This window comes from Trachemys scripta, chromosome 1 (genome assembly GCF_013100865.1).
Source record: "Trachemys scripta elegans isolate TJP31775 chromosome 1, CAS_Tse_1.0, whole genome shotgun sequence".
Taxonomy (NCBI): domain Eukaryota; kingdom Metazoa; phylum Chordata; order Testudines; family Emydidae; genus Trachemys; species Trachemys scripta.
In genome coordinates, this window is record NC_048298.1 from 234,179,284 (window position 1) to 234,201,099 (window position 21,816).

The 21,816-nt window shown below is 39.7% G+C and overlaps 1 protein-coding gene across 5 annotated transcripts in view; it reads right to left on the reverse strand.

Annotated features, from left to right (window-relative positions):
- Positions 1-8,812: 8,812 nt before the first annotated feature.
- The window catches only part of FHL2 (four and a half LIM domains 2), a 52,016-nt gene continuing 39,012 nt past the window's right edge, over positions 8,813-21,816 (reverse strand). For 4 of the 5 annotated variants that reach the window (XM_034758044.1, XM_034758047.1, XM_034758045.1 and 1 more), the window contains 4 exons: positions 16,056-16,230; positions 13,011-13,180; positions 11,627-11,813; positions 8,813-9,712 (listed from right to left, as the gene is read on the reverse strand). In XM_034758044.1, the coding sequence (XP_034613935.1) occupies positions 9,561-9,712; positions 11,627-11,813; positions 13,011-13,180; positions 16,056-16,230 (684 nt within the window). In that variant the 3' untranslated portion in view covers positions 8,813-9,560. Of the gene's footprint in view, positions 9,713-11,626; positions 11,814-13,010; positions 13,181-16,055; positions 16,241-21,816 lie in introns of all 5 variants that reach the window. The other variant, XM_034758048.1, reaches the window with a different exon arrangement.

Consider the following 21,816-nt stretch of genomic DNA (forward strand, 5'->3'; position numbering starts at 1 on the left):
CTATGTTTCAGCTCCCTGACACACAAGCTTGACACACCTGCCTTGCCAACAAATGCTTCAAGACTCTGCCAGTCCAAACCTTGCGTTGAAGGTAACCGTCAGTGAACCCAGGTTCTCTGGAGATGTCCTTCTGCAGTGTTCAGTCCCTCTCAGTGGACACTCACAGAAGTTGTTTGTTGCCTTCAAAGAGACAGAGCACACATCAGTGTTACAATAGCTGAAGACTTACACTTCACTTCAGTATAACAGCACTGAGATAGTTTTGTAACAAAACAATAAGTTTATTAACAAAGAGTATAGGTTTGAATGATTTCAAGCAAGAGTTGGAGATATGAAAGGTAGGTTACAAACAAAACACGCTTTCTAGTGACTAAAATAACTTCAGAAAGTTAAGTCTTTGTCTAAGCAGGTTTCCCACCTATAGCCAGTTCCCAGAGACATCTGCCCCCTTAGCTGAAGGGATCCACTTTTCTCAGATTTCAAGAGCTCTGGCTTCTTGTGTGATGGATGCCAAAATGGCTTTCTGTTTCTGCTTATATTTTCCAAAGGCCATTGTCTGTTTTAAGAGCCTGGAGGTACAGCCTCCATCCCCAGTTGTGATGGTTAAATGGTCCTCTCCCTCACATGCTATTTTGATGGCTTTATTTATCTTATATATAAATGTACTTTCCATTGTTTTTGGCCTGGCTTTGCTCAATTTACATTGGAGACACATCAAAGTCCAGCAGGCAAAACAATATTCCTTTGTCTCGGACAGGCTGGGCTTATGCACTGCTTGCAAAACACATTTTAATAATATATTTCCAGCACATACCTATAAGTCTTTATACACCACCCATCCATGCATCATGCAATAATATTAATGACCAGCATGTTACCAGTTTGCATACAATACCTGTGTGACTCCTTTTATATACAGATTATGATAGCAGTAAGTTTGTCCATGTAAGGCACACTTTCTAGCTATTCCCTAATTAGAGCTCCTTGAATATAAATTGTTTGCTCTTGGAAGAAAGATTATGCAGTTTAGGAAATTATTTGAAAGGCAGATGTTTTCCAAATATTTGAGATGCATACATTTTCAAACAAAATATTACATTAAAAGGAGTAAATTGGCAAGACCGTTAAAACTAACTTTTTTCATATTAGTGTCATTTTCAAAATTTTTAACTATTTTATTATCATATATATGTACATTTTACAAACCACCGCAATATTTAAAATAGCTTAAAGAATGAAAGTGATCGACAAATATCTTTAACCAAATACCCAGCTCTATAGAAGAAATATACCAATGACAGATAGCTGCAGTTATTTGTTCAAGTATCCCTTCCTGCAGTCTCTATGGTTCTGTGATAAGAGGTCATATTTACATAAAGATTGTTTTTTGTTAAGGCCAGAGGGCACCATTAAACACCTCTACCCAGACATAATGCTGTCCTTGGGAGCCAAAAAATCTTACCGCGTTACAGGTGAAACCACATTATAACTAACTTGCTTTGATCCGCTGGAGTGTGCAGCCATGCCCCCCCCCCCCTTGTGCTTTACCGTGTTATATCGGGTCGCGTTATATCGGGGTAGAGGTGTATCTGGTTTGACGACCTCAACTGTGCTTCAGGGAAGAACTGGCTTTGTGTACCTTGGGTGATGCTAGATTTTAAGTTGAGTCTTCTCCCCTCCCTCCCTCCCTGATTGTGTATCTCGAAGTAAGTATAGATCACTGCATGTTTAATCTGAACAGCATTTTTTAAATGTTTAATTTTACGCAGATGAATTTTCTGAAATTTCCCCCACAAAATAAATGGCCACATGTCTGCATGCTACTCATTTAAAAAGCAAATCAAAGAACATCAGGGGGTTTGTTTTGTTTTTAACTATACAAGCTAATGGAAAAACTCTAGGCCAGATCTAGCTTTTTCACTGCTCACAGTAAAATCTGGAGAGAAGGGAGTTTAGGGAAGAAAAATCTTCAAGATTCCCCTTGCAAAATTTTCCATTCTGTCTTGGCTTCAGTTTTGGCTCCTTGAGGGATAAGTCAAGGGGATTCATAGAAGGCTAGGGTAGTGCCTCCATACTTGTTTTGGGAAACCAGCATTCCCGTCTGCTTTCTTGAAACTATATTACTAAGGCAGTTCCTGTCCGTGGCTGTTCAGAGGCTTCATTCATCACCCTTTTTAAAATGGGTTCTTTGGGGCTTGCCCTCTCCTACATCTATATATCCTAACTCACAAAGGGGGCTGCAGAAGTCACTGCTCTCTTCCCTTCTGTACAGGGCAGGGGAGATTTGGACATGAATTCCAGGTTTTCATTTGATCCGGTTATGCCTGGTCCAGCTCTCTGCTGTAGAAATGAGCTTCACTGCTGTATCTTGGTTCACCTTCAGAATTTTTCATCCAGATGTTGATTGCTTTTTGCAGCAGTAGCTTCTGATGCACACCTAATTTGCAAAGTTTAATAACTGCAAAAATCTAATAAAATCACTTGTGTTATTGGAAGTGAGACAGTAATTCCATGTCCGTGTAATAATCTAAGAATACTGAGAGGTGATACCTTTTATGAAAAATGTGAGAGCTGATCAGTGAGATGAAGTTAATGTATATTGGGTTATAAGACTTTCCTGTATGAATGCATTGTTCTAGCTCAGGGGTAGGCAACCTATGGCACGCGTGCCGAAGATGGCACACAAGCTGATTTTCAGTGGCACTAACACTGCCTGGGTCCTGGCCACTAGTCTGGGGGGCTCTGCATTTTAATTTAATTTTAGATGAAGCTTCTTAAATAAGGATTTTAAAATGTTTACTTTACATACAATAGTTGTTATATATTATAGACTTATAGAAAGAGGACCTTCTAAAAATGTTAAAATGTATTACTGGCACGCAAAACCTTAAATTAGAGTGAATAAATGAAGACTCGGCACCCCACTTCTGAAAGGTTGCCAAACCCTGTTCTAGCTTAATAGGGGGCTGTGAGGGAAAATAAGCAAGGAAGCAACACAGGCTCCTGACAAGCAACCTCCAAACCAACCTTGAGGGGCAGTTACAAGCTGGTGGGAGAAAAGATTGTCTCCAGCCAAAATACAAGCCTTGTTTTGCCAGGGTGGGATCCCGGAGATCAAAAGAACAATTAAAAAGCCCTTTCTGGGGGGTCCGTTTGCAGGGGGACAGGTTGACACAGAAAGAGGCTCTGCAGAAGACGCTGAAAGATTTGGGTCTTTCCCCAGATCCAGGAAATGGTAAGTCTTAGGGAAAGGCAGATGTGCCTATAGGCTGGTTCATTGTTTTTTAAGATGTTTTTTCTCTGAAATGCTGTTCTAAATAAACACTACTTTTCTTTAAGAATGCTGTTTGTTTCACTGGTTGCCACTGCTATTACTCCTGTAGGGAACAGGTATGCAGGAACTGAGCCTCTGTCACACCTGCTGAGGTAATTGCTGTTAGCACCTGTAACTACAGCCCAAGGCTTGGTCTGAGAGTGAGAGAATCATGTGATTCCACCTAAAGAGACAGATGATGGTTTAAGACCTGAGAGAAGGGGATGCACTCGAAGTGACTAGGAGGGGTCAAAGGTATGGTTAACCGGGTAACTGTGACAGTGACTTCTGGGTTATTCTATATTGTGCACAACATAGATACCTGGTGTACTACTTGGTTTTTCAGGTCCTCACCTATTTTTAAAAAAAAAATATTTTAAAGAACACTGGGAAGAAGTTCAGGTCCCAAGCGTGACCTCTTTAAAACTATTGTTTGATCCCAGATACATTGCCAAGCTAGCATGAAATTAGAAAAACATTGACAGGACATTACATATAAAATGATGTTTTATGTTCTCCTGGCTATTTTTTTTATCAAACACTGTTTCTAGAGTTGTGCTGACATTGTGAAGGTTACTGGTACACGATGATGATGAATATATTGGGTTTTTTTTTTTTTTTAAAGTTAAATTTGAAATTTTGGCCTGTCTCCCCAAACCCACCTGGTAGATGTCTTGAAGAGATTGCTAGGGAGCTATGCCCTGCAGTGTGCAGGATCTATGGTAATCTGTGTGTAGCTCTTTGCCTTGACCCTTTCCACTCTGGTTCTGCTGCATGCAGGACATTCCAGAGCCTTTCCTTAGAGGGCTAATTCCTGCAGTCAGAAGCTCAGCAAATGGGGAAAAAACCAATTGATCAGGTTATAGCTTCCTGTAGGAGGCACTCAGGAAAGAAAAGCTACAGGAGGCTCCCATCTTGGAATATCCTGAGGAAGAACGCCTTTGTGTGGTTTGACAATGCTTTTTTTTCAGAAGTATAAGAGGAATTTCTTATTCACTGTGATTCAACTTTTAACTAGAATTAAACCTAAAGTAACAGTATTTCATAAGAAAATTACACTTTATTTTCTGCTTCCACATTTAGTTTTTGAGTACTGTTATTTCTGAGTTTGTTTTAAATGAAGGAATTAATTTTGTGTGAAAGGTAGAAGAACATAATTACAGTTCATTTGAGGGTCACATGGTGCCCAAATAGTTTGCTGAGAGCATAACAAAGGGCATGTGCAACAATTATAGTAGAATCAAAATGGACTACATTAGGACTTCAAAAATCCATTGGCTTCAGAGTAATAGCTGAAGGGTGAGAGAGGTTTCCAACATACAACTTACAAGCATGTTTTTCTCTGAGTCTTAGTGCACCAGCTTGCACTGCTGATGACATCACATGAACTCTGCTGGAGCATGAAATTGGCCTGTCAGAACTTTTCAGTGTATTGTACAGTTTTTCAAAATTTAATTTTCTGACCTTGCACTGAATGATGTAAAGGTAAAACAGATCTAGGATACTAGAAAACAGCACTTACTTTTACTCCTGAGGCCACCTGTGTGCTTTAGCAGACAAATTCAATTCTAAATATACTGATTCTCATTGTTGGGCCAACCAGCATACTAATCTAAAACTGTTGGATTTAAACAACAAACATGACAAACAGGGTAGGTGAATCTGACTTTAGTTCTCTGTGGATGACCAGTTTGGAAGTCTGTTTCATGCCTAAATGAGTGGAATTTGGCCTATACCCCAAGTACCCTTTGAAACTGGCTTGATATCTTAGGAATCCCATAGAACTTCTATGGACCAGCAGTGAAGAGATTAATTTGGCCTGGCTACAACCTGCTCATTGGGGTTTTCAGCATATAACTTGAAACATTATTATTTTCTAATCTTTATTCCCAATATAACCAAGAACTTGACATTGCTCCTTAAAATAAAAATGAACTTTTCTGGTAACCAACAACATGGAAACATTTGGAAGGTTTAGAGTGGCCCAAGGGTTGGCAACCTTTCAGAAGTGGTGTGCCGAGTCTTCATTTTTTCACTCTAATTTAAGGTTTTGTGTGCCAGTTATACATTTAAACATTTTTAGAAGGTCTCTTTCTATAAGTCTACATACAACAATAGTTTAGTTATATATTATAAAGTAAAAAAGGTTTTTAAAATGGTTAAGAAGCTTCATTTACAATTAAATTAAAATGCAGAGCCCCCCTGGACGAGTGGCCAGGACCCGGGCAGTCTGAGTGCCACTGAAAATCAGCTCACATGCCGCCTTCGGCATGCGTGCCATAGGTTGCCTACCCCTGGACTAGCTGATAGTACCCTGTCGTATATGGGAACAATCTTGTCAACAGATGTCTCAGATGCAAACATGGATACAGAAACCAAGTGACGTATTCTGAAAGTATGTAGAAAAAGTATATCATCTGAGCTTAAGGTTTCCATACATCCAGGCATACAGTTCAAGGACAACTGCTACTGTATTTTGGAATAATTTATTTACAGTGGTTAGAATATCACTTTTCTGGCATCCTGCTTGGAGAGCCTCCTGAATGCAATCAGTACCATGATCAGATACCATGGTGATAGATGCAGTATAAGGACCTAGGTGGGTAGTATTGTATATGTTAAGTGCATTTTTGCTCACATAGAAAGTGATGATAAAAATGATAGTGTTCACTTATCTGATATTGTAAAACCAAAATTGTTTGGGACTGGATGGCTTTTTTTTAATCTTCATTAAATAATGTGATTGTGCAAACAGAACTGTGAACTAATTGTATATATGAGAGTTACCTGCACAAACTGCATTGCTATACTAATTTTAGTTTTTAAAGGAGATTCATTGCAGGTAATAAGTAACCCATGTTGGGTACAAAGATTTCCAAAGTTGCTTTTTCTCTCTTTATTCTGAAAGCTGATTTGCATCCGTAACTATGACAGGGAAATTCTGCTATTCTGAAAGTACGTCAGGTATAATTAACTGACTGATCTTCTCCAACTCCTGCTGAATACAAATTACTTCCATCTGGAAAGTGCATAAAGAGGGTATTCACTGTCTGACATGGCCATCATCCTTGAAGTTTGTGCCAGGAGTCTCCTTCAATGGATTGTTTTTCATGATATTATTCCACTGCCAGCACATTCTATCACCCACAATTTTCACTGTAGCAAATCTAAACTAGAAATGGTGCCAGACGAAAAGGTGTTGGACGTGAATACACGTGTTGCAATAGTAGCTATGCAAAGTTAAAATTAACATTTGTCATGGCAGGTATGTTACTTTGTGACTTCTGTACAAATAAATCTCTCATGTGTTCTCTTGAGCTCTTAAATTGTTTGCTAAATTTTGAGTTTAGACCTAGAAAGAATTATGTAAATTACAAATAAACAACATGGCTGGATTAAAGTCATGCCTTCCCTGGTGAGGCTAAACCACCCCAAAAAATTCATATACCAGTCAACAGTTAAAGTCCATTCATGAATACATTTTGAGATGTTAATTTGGTTTTTCTCTAGCAGTAATGTTCATTACAAATTCATAACAATTGTAGCAGAGTGAGTGGCCTGTTCAGAAGTTGTCTTGTACCGAGCAAGCACAGTAACTAAACTGAAATATTTGTAGGTCACATGAAGACTTTGGAAGGTATGACTGAATAAAATACAAGCTTGATAAATTGGAGAAACTGGCTGATATCACTGAAGTAAGATTAAATACAAAGACATAAAGAGATTAATCTCTGAGGAATAATCAAATTCACAAATATGGCATAGAAAAATTGATAGGTAGATGATAAAAATAGCTGTAGAGACAGCTCTCCCATTTTATAAAACCATTGTATAAACTTCAGGGATGTAAATATTATCTCAGTGTTACAGGTGGGGAAATGGAGCTATGAATTGAATTACCCAGTGCTGCATGCACAGACTCAGAAAAGATCTCATTCCTCAGCTCTAATTTCAGTCCATGAAACCACACCAGTAATAACAGAAGGATCTGTAGAGCCCTGCAAATCTGCTTTATAGCTGTGGACCATGTTTGTGGATTGGATGCAGATACAGATTTTGTATCCGTGCAGAGCTCTAAGGGGCTGAAGGCAAAAAATAATGGAAACAGTGTCAGCAATGGTATAAAAAAAAATTAAATTAGGTTGTACTTAAAAAGTAATATGTAAAACAAGCCAAGTAACTATTACACTGTATCAACCTCTGGGTGAGGTTGCAGCAGACAACTGCGTTTAGCTGTGAGAACTATATTTAAAAAAAAATGGAGAGGGGAGAGGGAAGGACAAATTATATTTTTCAGTGTTAACTAGGCTCCTACTGTGTGCAATTCTGGTCTCCCATGTTTTAGAATGGATTCTCAAACTGGGGGGTTGGGACCCCTCAGGCTGTTGCAAGGTTATTACATGTGGGGGGGAGGTCGCGAGCTGTCAGCTTCCACTCCAAACCCTGCTTTGCATCCAGCATTTATAATGGTGTTAAATATATAAACAAGTGTTTTGAATTTATAAGGGGGGTCGCACTCAGAGGCTTGCTACGTGAAAGGGGTCACCAGTAAAAAAGTTTGAGAACCACTGTTTTAGAAAGATGAATTAAAACTGAACAGGGGTAGGGAAGGGCTACTAGGATGATCAGAGGAATGGAAAAGTAACCTTATGAGAGGAGACTCGAGCTCGGCTTGTTTAACCTAACCAAAAGAAGGCTGAGGAGAGATATGATTATTCTCTATAAATACATCAGAGGGATAAATACGGGGGAGGAGTTATTTAAGTTAAGCACCAGTGTTGACACAAGAACAAATGGATATAAACTGGCCATCAAAAAGTTTAGTCTTGAAACTAGATGAAGGTTTCTAACCAATAAAGGAGTAAAGTTCTGGAACAGCCTAACTGACTTCAAGACTGAGCCTGATAAGTTTATGGAAGGTATGATCTGATGAGACTGCCTACTGTGGCATGTGGCCCATCTGTGACTGCTAGTAGCAAATATCTCCAATAGTTGGTGATCAGACACATTTTTTCTCTCCAATTGCTGTGTTTTACCCATAAAATCACACAATGTTTTGGACATGGTCAGCATTTTTATATAAGGCCATATGGATTCTAAATTGACCAACTACCTCAAATTGTAGTTGATGTTAAAACTTTATTTTCAGAAGAATACTTTTTACCAGTTTTTAAATACAGCAATTGAGCATACATTAATTATTGTAGTGGGTGATATTTCTTTGGTCTTTTTGCACATTTTAGTTACTATTCATTTCTGTTTGGAGAGTCTTCCTCCCATTGGAATCAATGGGAGATTACCTGCTATTTTGGTGCGTCAATTTGAGAATAATTATCAGAACCTTGCAAATTCAGTATTACCGGTACTTTGGGGAAGTGGGTTGTATTTATATGGTTTATGTTGTATTTTTTTTTAAACTTTGGAAGCGTTCTACACACACTCTACTTTAGAAAATGTTGACACATTAAAAGTAATAAAAAAATCAAAATCACAAAAAAATTGAATTTATTAAATGATTTTATTATTTTAAGAAATACACTATGCAGTGTAGTTTCAATTGATACTGACAACAGAATTTGTATTTCACACAATGATCATCTAGTCATGCAATAAAATATTTGTTACCGAACACTCCCGCTTAAATGATTGATTAATCATTTTTTCCTAGTTAAGGCATGGCACAGATCGTTTAACACCGATACACATGCTACATTCTCATCTTTCTACACACTTGACAGCACACTGCAATTACACATTCCAAGAACACTAGGCTTGAATTCCTGGCCTACTGAAGTCAAATGGAGTTTTGCATTTACTTCAGTGGGTCAAGATTTCACCCTGAATCTCTATCTATGAAGTTATAGCACATAGTCATTGTAATCCTTCAAACATATCACTCTCTTAAAGACTAAGGTTTGTAAATTCAAATATTAGGTGAAGAAAAGAAAATGTCAATAACAGTCAAAACATTTCATATATCAAGTCTTGCACTTATCTTGATTAACTGTGTAAATTCTTAACCATCAACAACCCATCTAGAGATTCTGAGATCATTTGTTGCCCCCCTCCCAATCCGCCTTTGGATTTAGACAGTCTGGAGGAAAAAAAGGTTACGTGGTGTGAACGGTACTGAGAAACACAGAAGAGTAAAGTCTTCATATGGTTGACTAAAGCTAGTACACAACATCGCATGTTTCAAAAAATATGTATTGCAAGCACAACTCTGCTTTCCTCCTTGTTTTAAACTTTAAATATCTTTCCCACACTCGGGGCAAAGGATGTCATCCCTTTCTGTGAGGAAGCCGCGGCCCACTAATGAAAGAGAACACTTCTTACAGTTAAAGCAGTCATTATGCCACTGCCGTTCTTCAAAGGAGATATACTTGGTTCCTCCGAGTCCTATTTAAAAACCAAAAGTAATAAGGAAAAACAATAGAGTACCAGTCATCAGGTGGCTTAGTGTAAGAAAGCTATTTGGGGACTCCTACTGATATCGGATATAAGGCAATGAAAGACACTTTGTGACAGAGAATTCCATTCCTGCTTTGTTTTAGTCTAATTTTGCCATCCTTACATGTGGTGAGTAGTATCCTAGGGATTATCTACAATTAAAACACTACAGCTGCACTTCTGTAGAGCTTCAGTGTAGACACTTCCTTTGTCAACAGGAGGGGTTGTCCCATTGGCGTAGATAATCCACCTCCCAGAGAGGCAATAGCTAGATGAATGGAAGAATTCTTCTATTGACCTAGTGCTGTCTACATGGGGATTTAGGTCAGCTTAACTATGTTACTCAAGGGTGTGGATTTTTCACATCCCTGAATGGCATTGCTGGTTTGATGTAATTTTCTAGCATAGAGCAGCCTTTAATCTTCATGCTACTCAGTGTGAATAGGAACTGGACCTTAAGTGATGAACTTGAGCCTTAACTGATGGATTTGACAGAGAAATGGGCTATAATGTACACCAAGGAGTCAGAACAGAGAGGAAAGATACGGGTTAAAGAAATAAGATAACATGGTTATTCAGTACAGGGATACATATGTCTTGAAAGATTAGGGTCTTTTAAAAAAATTTTTTAATGTTAACTTGCTCAATTGTGAAGGTAACGTTGCAGAACTGGGATTGAGTGACCTGAGTAGAGCGAAGGCAATGGTTTGATAGTTTTGAGGAGGGTGTGTCAAGAAAGTGGAAGCATGGGAAGAAAGTGCAAAAATATTTGAGAGAAAGAGGTGAAGGGGCCATTGAGGATGGCCTCATTGGTGAAGCAGAAGTTTGGAGGAAGGTGAAAGGGGACAAGGGCCCAGATTTCAATATGAGTTATGTGTTGCAAGAACAAGCTGTTTGAACCTGTTGCCGAGGGGCAGTACAGTCCCAGCCAGTGAAGAGACTGAAAGGATGTGTGCAACGTGATTGAATTGACACGTGAGAGATGATTTTGGCAAGAGTATTTTGGACAGTTGGGAGGGAAGTAGGGTGACCAGACAGCAAGTGTGAAAAAGCGGGACAGGGGTGGGGGGTAATAGGAGCCTATATAAGAAAAAGACCCAAAAATCGGGATATCTGGTCACTCTAGAGGGAAGTGAAGTATCAAAAAGCTCAAAGGGGGAGATTGCAGCATTAAGATAGACAGAAAATGTTGAATTTCCATGATGACAAAGAAGTGCTAAGTGTGCCATCCAAAGTGGACTATTACTAATGGCAGGAGAGGTGTAAGCAGACAGACAATGAGTTGTGGCTCAGAACCTCAGTCTTGGACTGTATAACTCACATGTCTAAAGCACTGATCACCTCACTTGAAGGGTGATATTTTTATGCTTAGTCATACAGCACTATATAATTGTTCTCTTTAATATTTTTATATTGAAGGGCAGTGCCTCAAAGCCTTGTGATTTCTAAGCACCTATCTTGAAAATCAGGAAAACCCCATTGCAGTCAAATATGAGACATAATTAAATGTACTTTCTATTGGGAGGGAAACTATTGTTGGTGAATACAGTAGTGTCTCAGAAATAAAAGTAGGTTGAATACCATATGGGGTATGTATGTTATACGGTATGCATAGCTGTTTTAGGATATGTCTACATGTTCCCTGGAGATCAAATGAAAAGGAGAAAAATTCAAAGTAAGGACTCATTCCAATTTTTCCAAGACTCCAAAGATTGCACAAATAAAAGTGCTCAAATTCAGGATATGATATGACTGGGATATTTGTTGGGTCTCTTAAATTAACCTGACCACTGCATTTCTAACAAATATTTTTAAAATTAATTGCTTCTACATTTCTGAAGATCATGGTAGTAAGACACCTACCACTGATGGGGTTGGTGCATCCAGCACACTTTTTGGCATAGAGATTGCAGAAGCAGCTGAGGCAATATGCAAACTCATCCCGGGAGGTAAAGCGCTGTCCAGACAACTGCTTCTTGCATCCAGTACAAACAAAGCACTCCTTGTGCCAGGGCTGCTCCCGGTAAGTTACACCTCCTGTAGTGATAGCCTGTGGTTTGTGGGTTTTTTTTTTTCAAGAATAAAAGAGGTTTTGTGAGGTCACCTTCTTACTGAGGATGACTTCTTTTTAAAACCAGGAATAACATTGATGCTTACTGGCAGGAACTGACCTTGAGAGGGAAGCCTTGGTTTGGGATTGTCGTGCCCAATTATGCAAAGTCTCATCTTTAAACAACTCATTTGCTCCCTTTTCATCTTGTAATCTTGCTCAAAATTGTCCTCTTTGTATATAAAACCCTTACACCATCCTGGTTCATTACCATGTTTTCCTCTACTCCTTTCCTTGTGCTCACCTCAGCATTGGCCTCCTTTCCATGCTCTCACATAATCCCATCCCTGGTGGTGAAATAATTTATCTCTGCAGCTTCTGCTGTCTGAAACAGCCTCCTTTTATTTTTCCTCCTCATCAACAGACCATTTAATTTCAAATCTCTGCTGAAAATGTATCTCTTCTCCTTTGCTTGCATCTCTTTGACCCAGTCCCGGACATCCATCACATAACGAGTCATTCAAACCATCCCACTGAAGTCAGTGATACTAAATTATGTTAGCAAGGAATCAGCCACAAGACTTTGAGTTGCAGGATTAAGTCATTCATTTATTTCTTCCTCTGGTATTTTTTAATTCTAATTCACTAAGAATGATGGTGTATGAATTGTAGGAAATATGTTGTGCAAATAATTGACCTGATCCTGCAAACGCCTGTGACCTATAACTGAGTAATGACTTCAGAAATGTTGATTTCAGAAAATATATGCTATAAACATGGCAACTCTTTCTTTTTTCCTCTTGATCTTTATGGCTGGAATTTCCAAAAGGACTCAGCATTAGCCTAACTCAACTCCTGTTTAAGTCAATGGGAAAATATTATTGATTTCAGTGGGAGCTGGGTTGGATCACTGCTGAGTGCTTTAATTTGAAAATTTCATGCTGCATGCCTTTCCCACACTCAGAGCTAAAGATGTCATCCCCTTGTAGGAAACATCTCATGGTAATAAGCATTGAGCTTGTTAATAAGGGTTTGCAGGATTGGACCCTAAAGTTGTACTGCATATCCTAAGGTCAGTTGATTTTATCATTGTTTTCATAACAATTTATCTCACACACAGAAAAACAAAAAACCCTCCACCAATTTAGTAGGTATGACAAATTTGTAAATTTGAGATACATAAATTAAGAATAATACCTTCTTACACTGGACACACTGCATGGCAAACTGCTTTTCATAGCAGGGTACGCAGAAGTTTTGATTATCTTTGGGGATGAAGCTCTTTGTTCCAATTGGTTGTTGACAACGATGGCAGATAAAGCAGGTCTCATGCCAGCTGTTGCCCTTATACTCCATCTTGCGTGTACCTGTCATGAGATCAAAGCACAAAATGAAGTCCTTCATGCTGACAGTTATAGCAGTTTTAACCATTGTAATTTTGAATTGGTTCTACTGATGGCTAGAACCTGTGTAGTGATTAGTTAGCATAGCAAGGAGTTGGATGTTGTTCATAGAGGAAGTTTCCAGAGTGTACGAGTTATTCTAAGGAGAGAGAGGAGTAGCTACGGAAAGCCTCAGGCTTCCTTCAGATGTCACTGTGAGAATTCATTCATTAGGAATTCTTGTGAAATCTGCAGTATTAGCCTTACCTTCGCTCTGTTCCACACCTTTTATTAAAGTCGTACAGTTACTTCTTCATTTAGTTTCTGCCTTGTGTTTGTGCCTCAGATACAAGCACAAGGACGAGTCTGATGGAAATGCCAGTTATGTTAGTCCCTGACCCTTTTACATAAGAACATAAGAACGGCCATACTGGGTCAGACCAAAGGTCCATCTAGCCCAGTATCCCGGCTTCCAACAGTGGCCAATGCCAGGTGCTTCAGAGGGAATGAACAGAACAGGTAATCATCGAGTGATCCATCCCAGTGCCCATTCCCAGCTTCTGGCAAACAGAGGCTAGGGACACCATCCCTGCCCATCCTGGTTAATAGCCATTGATGGACCTACCCTCCATGAATTTATCTAGTTCTTTTTTGAAGCCTGTTATAGTCTTGGCCTTCACAACATCCTCTTGCAAGGAGTTCCACAGGTTGACTGTGCGTTGTGTGAAGAAATACTTCCTTTTATTTGTTTTAATATTGCTGCCTATTAATTTCATTTGGTGACCCCTAGTTCTTGTGTAATGAGAAGGAGTAAATAACACTTCCTTATTTACTTTCTCCACATCAGTCATGATTTTATAGACCTCAATCATATTCCCCCTTAGCCGTCTCTTTTCCAAGCTGATACGTCCCAGTCTTATTAATCGCTCCTCATACGGAGGCTGTTCTATACCCCTAATCATTTTTGTTGCCCTTTTCTGAACCTTTTCCAATTCCAATATTTTTTGAACCACATCGACCACATCTGCAGGAGGTACAGGAGGGGCTCTGGGTTTGGGGAGGCTTGGGGCAGGGGTGGGGAGCAGGAGGGCGTCAGGGCAGGGGCAGCGCACAGAGCCCCGTGGCCCCCCCTGCCTAGAAGCCAGACCCACTGCTGGCTGCTTCTGGGGCATTGCGTGGTATTGGAAAAGGTAGGCACTAGCCTGCCTTGGCTGGGCAGCACCGCCGACAGGACTTTTAACGTCCCGGTTCTGACCAGAGTGACCCAGTGCCTTACATGCCGCGACCGACTTGAACTTTGAAAAACACTGGTGTAGAGCAGCCTGATTGCCGAGTGTGATGATGGCTTTAGCTGCATACATTAGGCAGGGATGTGGTTGCAAAATGTTTGGTTAATTGAGTTCCTCTCTGGATTGTAAGCTTAAAATAAATGGAGCACACCAAACACTAGGAGATGACTAAATTAAAATAATGTTCATGAACACTCCGTCTCACAATTAAAAATGACACAATTAGCTATACTTCTCAACTAATAAAACACAAGTAATGTATCTATACCCCTGAAAAGGGGAAAGAGAGTGCAAATGTGGAACCCTGAGCAATTTTGGCCATCTGCTTTTAAACACATTTGCATGATTTCTATTTGTACATCCTATTTTATATCCCAAGCCCCTGCAATTTTTATGTCACGGCCTGTGAGGCACCCATGCCAATTTTTACATGGTTGACATGAAAGTGCCAATTCAGAAAGGATTCAGCTGGAATAACATCATATCACTGATCATTACCAGGCGGGTATATGGATTCCTGAATTTTAAGAGTAAAAACTGTTTTCATTATCTATTTCTAGACCCAGCCCCAACCTCTGGCCTTTTAAGCCTTCAAATTGTTATGGAATGCTATGGCACTGTAAACTACAGAGCACGTTTCAATGGTCTGTTACCATATACCCAAGTTTTAGGCTGTTGAGAGGCAGCTGTTTCTTGGATAGCCGAGCTTGAAAGGGAAACGGTTCTATCTTTTCAGATTCAGTACTCAACAGCACTTTGGAGGTAGCCTGGCTGCTTTTTTCACATTTTGTTAAAAAGCTAAACTGGGAGCATTTAGCTCCCAATTTAGCTATTTAAGTAAAAAGTTAAACTTTAAAAGCACCCTGTTGCTCTTCAAATGGTAGCAGCCAGTCAAGATGGTGTACAAGAAAGAAAGACAAAACTAGACAGACAAGGTGTATAAGAATTTTGGCTGTCCAGGCTGCATAAAACTTTCATATATAGTGTACAAATTGATTATGGCATGATGTGAATGCTTATCAAAAATTGAATTAAAAATAGAACTGAACTTACTTTTCCCCCTTTCTTTGTATTAATCCATCTCATTTGTATAATAGATGTGTGGAGATCTATTATGTGAATTAGGTGATCTGGGTAACTTAAAACATAGGTTATAACATCCCCAACTGGCCCATCAGATTATGAATTAGGACATTCAGTATTGTAAAGATGTTTGTTACAAGGGATGCTGGGGTTAGTTTGGTATTTGACCCAGCCTTTATTTTTTGGTCTCATCCAGTTTCCTGCCATTGCAGCAATCTTGGCATTTGGACACCTTCCTCTCTCCCGCTGTTTCCCAGTGGCACATATTTTAATTTCCTGAGGACTGAAATGCTTTAGTATAACTAAAGTATTTGAGCTTAATCTAGGGGCATCGGGATGAAAATGAATAGCCTGTGATATACAGAAAATGGTTCCTTCTGGCCTTTAAACCATATAAAATGAAATGAAGTTGAGAGACTGTCAATGACTTCAGTGGGCTTTGGGGCAGGCCTTTAAAGTACAGACAAATGAAAGTGGTATATCCTAACCTGGCATGATAGTCTTCTTGCACTCATTGCATTTGGAAGAGTATTCATTGGAATAGCATTCAGTACAAAGTAGATGCTCCTCTTTTGCAGCAAAAGGTTTGTCCACCAATGAGTTCTTGCATTGGAAGCAGTGGAAACAGGTTTCATGCCAGTGCCGGTCCTTGTAGGACAGATCCTGTAGAAATCCAAAACCACAGAATAAACAGAATGAATAATTTGCACAATTGTAAATTGGGAGACTATCCAAGTGTAAGCAGAGTCAGAATGAGCTCTACCCTAAGATCTGATGGTGAGCTGTGGAAAAGGACTTCAGAGGCTGATCTCATTTGCATGGGCACACCCACCCACCCACTGTTTGCCCAAATGGTCACTTTGTTTGCTATGGGATCCCCAGTCTCTTTGTTATTGGAGCAGGAGTAATAAAGTAGTGTTATCCTGGTTATTTAAATCAAGGACAGTAGAACTATACTTGGCATTTTATGATGGAGGAACTCGCCCTCAACTAAGTAGCACTCGCTAGGCAAGGGACATGGGTTCCAAAGCCCAGTGAATTGAGAGAGGCTGGGGATAGGTATGTGTATCTGGTAGTATGGGCTCTCTGGACCTCTTAATGGTGTAGTTAGGAGTCTTGTTAGGTGCTGCAGAGCTGACATCACTGATTACTAGGTCTAAGCATTAGACATACTTTGGGTTAGTGGTTCTGAGTGTGCTAGTACTGAGGGCCCCCTAATAACAGCTGAAATCACTGAGAGCTGTGTTAAATAGGGGAAGGGCCTGAAGACAAGTTGATGAGTGGCTAGCAGGATGGCTTGCAGAGAGGAGCGGCCAGCAGGATGGCTGGTGGAGTGATGCGGCTGGCGATTAAGACTACAGCAGAACCCCGCGGAGAGGTGTGGCAATCGGCTGTTGACCTGAGCAGAGGAGCACGTAAGGTGCCCCCATACCTCCCCCTCCTTCCACTCAGTCTGGGTGGTGAACTCTGCAGATGAACTTCTGAACTCTGGGGTTGCACTGACCAAGGACACAAACTGTGGGTGGGGTGACTGTTGGGTTGCTGGACTTAAGACCCTGAGGGGGAAAAGGACACTGACAAGCTTACTTGGGGGTGGGTCTTTTGTTCATGGTTTGTGTTATGAATCCTGTTTGTCATGTTTCCCCACATAATGCCACATTGTTTCCCTCCTTTATTAAGAGGTTTTTGCTACACTCAGACTCTGTGCTTGCACGAGGGGAAGTATTGCCTCCTAGAGGCGCCTGGGGGCGGCAGTATGTAATTGTCCCAGGTCACTGGATGGGGGCTCAAGCCGGTTTTCCATTGTGTTATTGAAAAGGGACCCCTAGATACTGAACCTGGCCCTTGTTGTTGCTAACTCTGATGGGCAGAAGGGTTACACAAAGATATCCAAGTCTGAATCACATAGCCAGGTTTTGAGGCTTATTCATACAGCTCAGGAAAACAAATTGTCCTGCTTGACGATGAACTGATTTGCTGTGGTTACTCAAAAAGGCAAAAGACAATTCTATCTCCTTTACAATAGGCTTTAAACAAAACCCCAAAAGCAATGTAACCTTTGCTTTTTGTAATACCACAGAGAAACAAGTAGTCTCATTTATGTATTTCCCCTAACAACTAAATCATTAACAGAAATATAATAAATTTTCGACCTCCGTCTTGGCCATTGCTGTCTTCTAGGTCGTTCCTCGTTAACATGGGTCTTGGCAGACATCTCTGTTCCACATTCATCTCTGGTATTAATTCCATTTGTTAATGGTTTTACACTAAGGTTTGAACTGGCTATGTATCTCTCCATTTTTTAAGACTAGCTTTAGTTCAGTTTTACTTAGATGCTAAATATGGGTCAGAACTGTCACTACCACTTTGCTGCTACTTACGTTGCTGCTTTGCCATGGGCACCCCAAATAGATGTGATGTCACATCATTTCTGTAGGTGCCACTCTAGAACTGTCTGATACTAGGATTGGCATCACAGTTCCAAACAATATTTCTTCCACTGAAATGTCAGTGCTGAAAATGATTTTAAAGGACTGTTCTTTTAGGAATGATTAAAAACCCACGTCCACTGTAACTCCCAAAGTCTTTGGTGTTTCAGACAAAACCCAGATCCAAACCATCCTGATTTTACAAAATAAATCTCAACTAAAAAGGTTTTTGGGAAAAAATAAAAGAAAAAAGAAGACAGCAACCCATTGCATTTTTGCATAGGTTGAATAATCCGAAATATTTGACTTACCCAAGGGCCTCTTAAATGTATAGGTTCTCAGAGTTTGCATTGATTCCTGTATCATGAAAAGGCAATTTTTAAAACACACTGGAAAAACTAACCTTTCACTTTCCATTTAAAAACTTACCTATAATTTGGACAAACTGCTTGCACTAAATTATATTGGTGAACAGAAGAGAGAAGAATGAACCAAGGAATGTCAGCATTTTACTATCATCAGTGAGACAGATCATTAACAGTGGCACAGTGAGAAAATCTTGTTTGAATACCTGCCCTGTTCACCTCAACTCCCTCAAAATCTCTTTTCAAGTAGTAATTGAGGATGTTCTTGTTGTTCCTACTCTGAGGTCACACAAAGTGTAATACCCATAGAGGTTCCTATTTCACTGTTTTCAAAGAGTTATTCATACAACTTGCTCTGTCCACGTCAGACACAACCTTCTGAAAGAAACCAGTTTCTGATCCTTAAATATCAGATTTTCTAACATAAAAATGAAAAAAAAAAAAACTCTTTTGTTGAAGAGACTGATATTTACATTTATTTCTTGAAAGGAAGTTGAACAACTTAATCATGATCTCCAAGGAATAATATTTTTCCTGGAAAAGTGCAACCTAGAGCCAACAGAGAGCTTTCCAAAATGTGAAATTTCATTGGTGGAAAATGGAATGACTGCAAATCTATTTTCTTTATTGTTGTCTTTTGTGAAACTGGAGGCATTTTTAAACTTAGGAAACTGGAAAAAAATAAGAATTTTTCTCCTCCACCTCTTTTTTTTTTTTTTTGCTGTGTTCTTCAAAATATTTTTTACCTCCAAAGTTGGTATCTGTTAACGGCTTATTTTTTTTCCTTTTTGCTTATATAATCCTCACCAAAAATGTAACTTGCACTTTTTAAAGTTGGAAATAATGAAGCCTATTGTGACGGGCTGGATCACAGAAACCCCCTTGGGAGCTGCCACCTGACGTACCAAGACTACCCCTGCTTCTGTTTTCCCTGCCAGCTCAGGACTCCAGTACCCTGTCTTGCTGAGCCAGACACTCCTGTCTGCTCCAACACAGATCCAGGATCTGAATAACTTGCCCCAAAGCTGCAAGTTTACCTGAAAACAGCTCACAGAAGTGTGCTTGTCTCTAGCACTCAGATGCCCAACTCCCAATGGGGTCTAAACCCAAATAAACCCGTTTTACCCTGTATAAAGCTTATACAGGGTAAACTCATAAATTGTTAGAGAGGTATGCACAGCTGTTTGCTCCTCCAGGTATTAATACATACTCTGAGTTAATTACTAAGTAGAAAGTGATTTTATTAAATACAGATAGTAGGATTAAAGTGGTTCCAAGTAGTAACAGACAGAACAAAGTAAGTCACCAAGCAAAATAAAATAAAATGCGCAAATCTATGTCTAATCAAACTGAACACAGATAATCTCACCCTCAGAGATGCTTCAGTAAGTTTTTTCTCAGACTGGACACCTTCCAGGCCTGGGCACAATTCTTTCCCCTGGTACAGATCTTGTTCCAGCTCAGGTGATAGCTAGGGGATTCTTCATGATGGCTCCTCTCTCCCTCTGTTCTCTTCCACCCCTTTATATATCTTTTGCATGAGGCGGGAACCCTTTGTCCCTCTGGGTTTCCACCCCCCCCCCCCCACTGGAAAAGCACCCAGGTTAAAGATGGATTCCAGGTCAGGTGACATGATCACATGTCACTGCAAGACTTCGTTACCCATTTGCCAGCACACACGTATACAGGGAAGACTAACAGGTAAACACAGCCATCTACAGACAATGGTCCTGGTTAATAGGAATCATCAAGATTCCAAACCACTATTAATGGCCCACACTTTGCATAATTACAATAGGCCCTCAGAGTTATATTTTATATTTCTAGTTTCAGATACAAGAGTGATACATTTATACAAATAGGATGATCACACTCAGTAGATTATAAGCTTTGTAATGATACCTTACAAGAGACCTTTTGCATGAAGCATATTCCAGTTACATTATATTCACTTCTTATTATGTTCTTTTAAAACCATATAGACTGCACAACGTCACACCTATGCCTTTCCCTTTTCTTTAACAATGAAATGTTTTTTGTCCAGAAACCTCTAGAGTCATCAAAGCTAACCAAAGCTAGGTTAAATCTTGAAGTGTAATGTAGACATATTGGCTTTGCGAAATTGCTGAGCTGCGGTTGAGCTGCATGTGCAATGGTGACTTGAAGCCAAATTATGTCCTACCGCTGGACCAGTCTCCAGTGCAACCTAGAGCAGCCTCAGACCTCCTCTAATTTGCATTGGCTGCTCACAACTGCGAGGAGTTGTTCCAGCAGCAGCAGGGATCATGGCTATAAAGACACTCGATCCATCCTCACTACATGTATGAGGTCAGGAGGGAGTGACATAAAGCCATTATCATGGTAGAATGACATCCAAGGATCCCCCAGCATTAGAAAGCATCCTCAAGAGACTGGTTAAGCTGGCTTCATAGCAGCTTTGTGCAACTAGAGTGGAGCAAAGCAGCCTGAGTGCAGATAAGGATCTGGCCCAACGTATCCATTGACCCTGATTTTTAAACCAGTATTATGGGTGCAACTTTCGAGGCTGTTTTTGAAAATGTATGTTTTAGCTTGTGCCAACTGATGTACAGGTGAGAGATTCTGTTATCCTATTGATATGGGAAGCAAGCACAGGTGAGAAATGTAGAAGGGTTACCTTAGATGGATCATGGGTCTCTGACCAAAGTAAGGAAGTTGAAACTGTGTGTGTGTGTACACATGCACATTTGTTTATGGTATGAATGTTCTATAGCCTACGCAAAGAAAGAGTGCTCTAGACAAATCTCAGGGATATGTGTTACTGGTTAAAGCAGAGGGGGGGAATTGCATCCTTCTGCAGAGCTTTAAAAAAGCCTGTAGCAGAATCTACAGGAAAAATATTTAGCACTTAAGTAAGTTACTTTTCTTCTGAGCTCAAAAAATAATTTCCCTCCCCTAGCTAGTTTCATTTGATGATTAAAAACCCCCTAATTTAATAAACTTGTATGAATTAGAAACAGGATGGGGGGATGCTTCTCAGCCTGATCTTTCTACAAAGGTCAATCCTGTATTACATAATATTGTCCTCAAAGCAAACTTCTCCAAATCAAACCTCCTTAAGTGAGGGTGAGATTGTATTTTTTCCATAATTCTTCCATAATTTACACATTCAGGATACAATATATTTTCCTCTTCTGTGATATAACTGTAGGTGAATAACCTTTTTTTTTAAACTGAACAGAACCATAAGATTAGAGTTACCAAGTTTTATAAGCATAAATCCCTTATTGCCCTGAAACAGTATTGTTTTTTAGTTAGGCTTTACTACTCAAGCCATTGTGTTTTCCACTGAACTTGGTCTCCTCAGAGACCACAATAGGAAGAAGGAGATTAGAGAGGTTATGAACAGGAAAGTAACCAAATATATTTGTGTTCATGAATTAGTGAAAACATCAGCATTTTTACTAGAAACAATG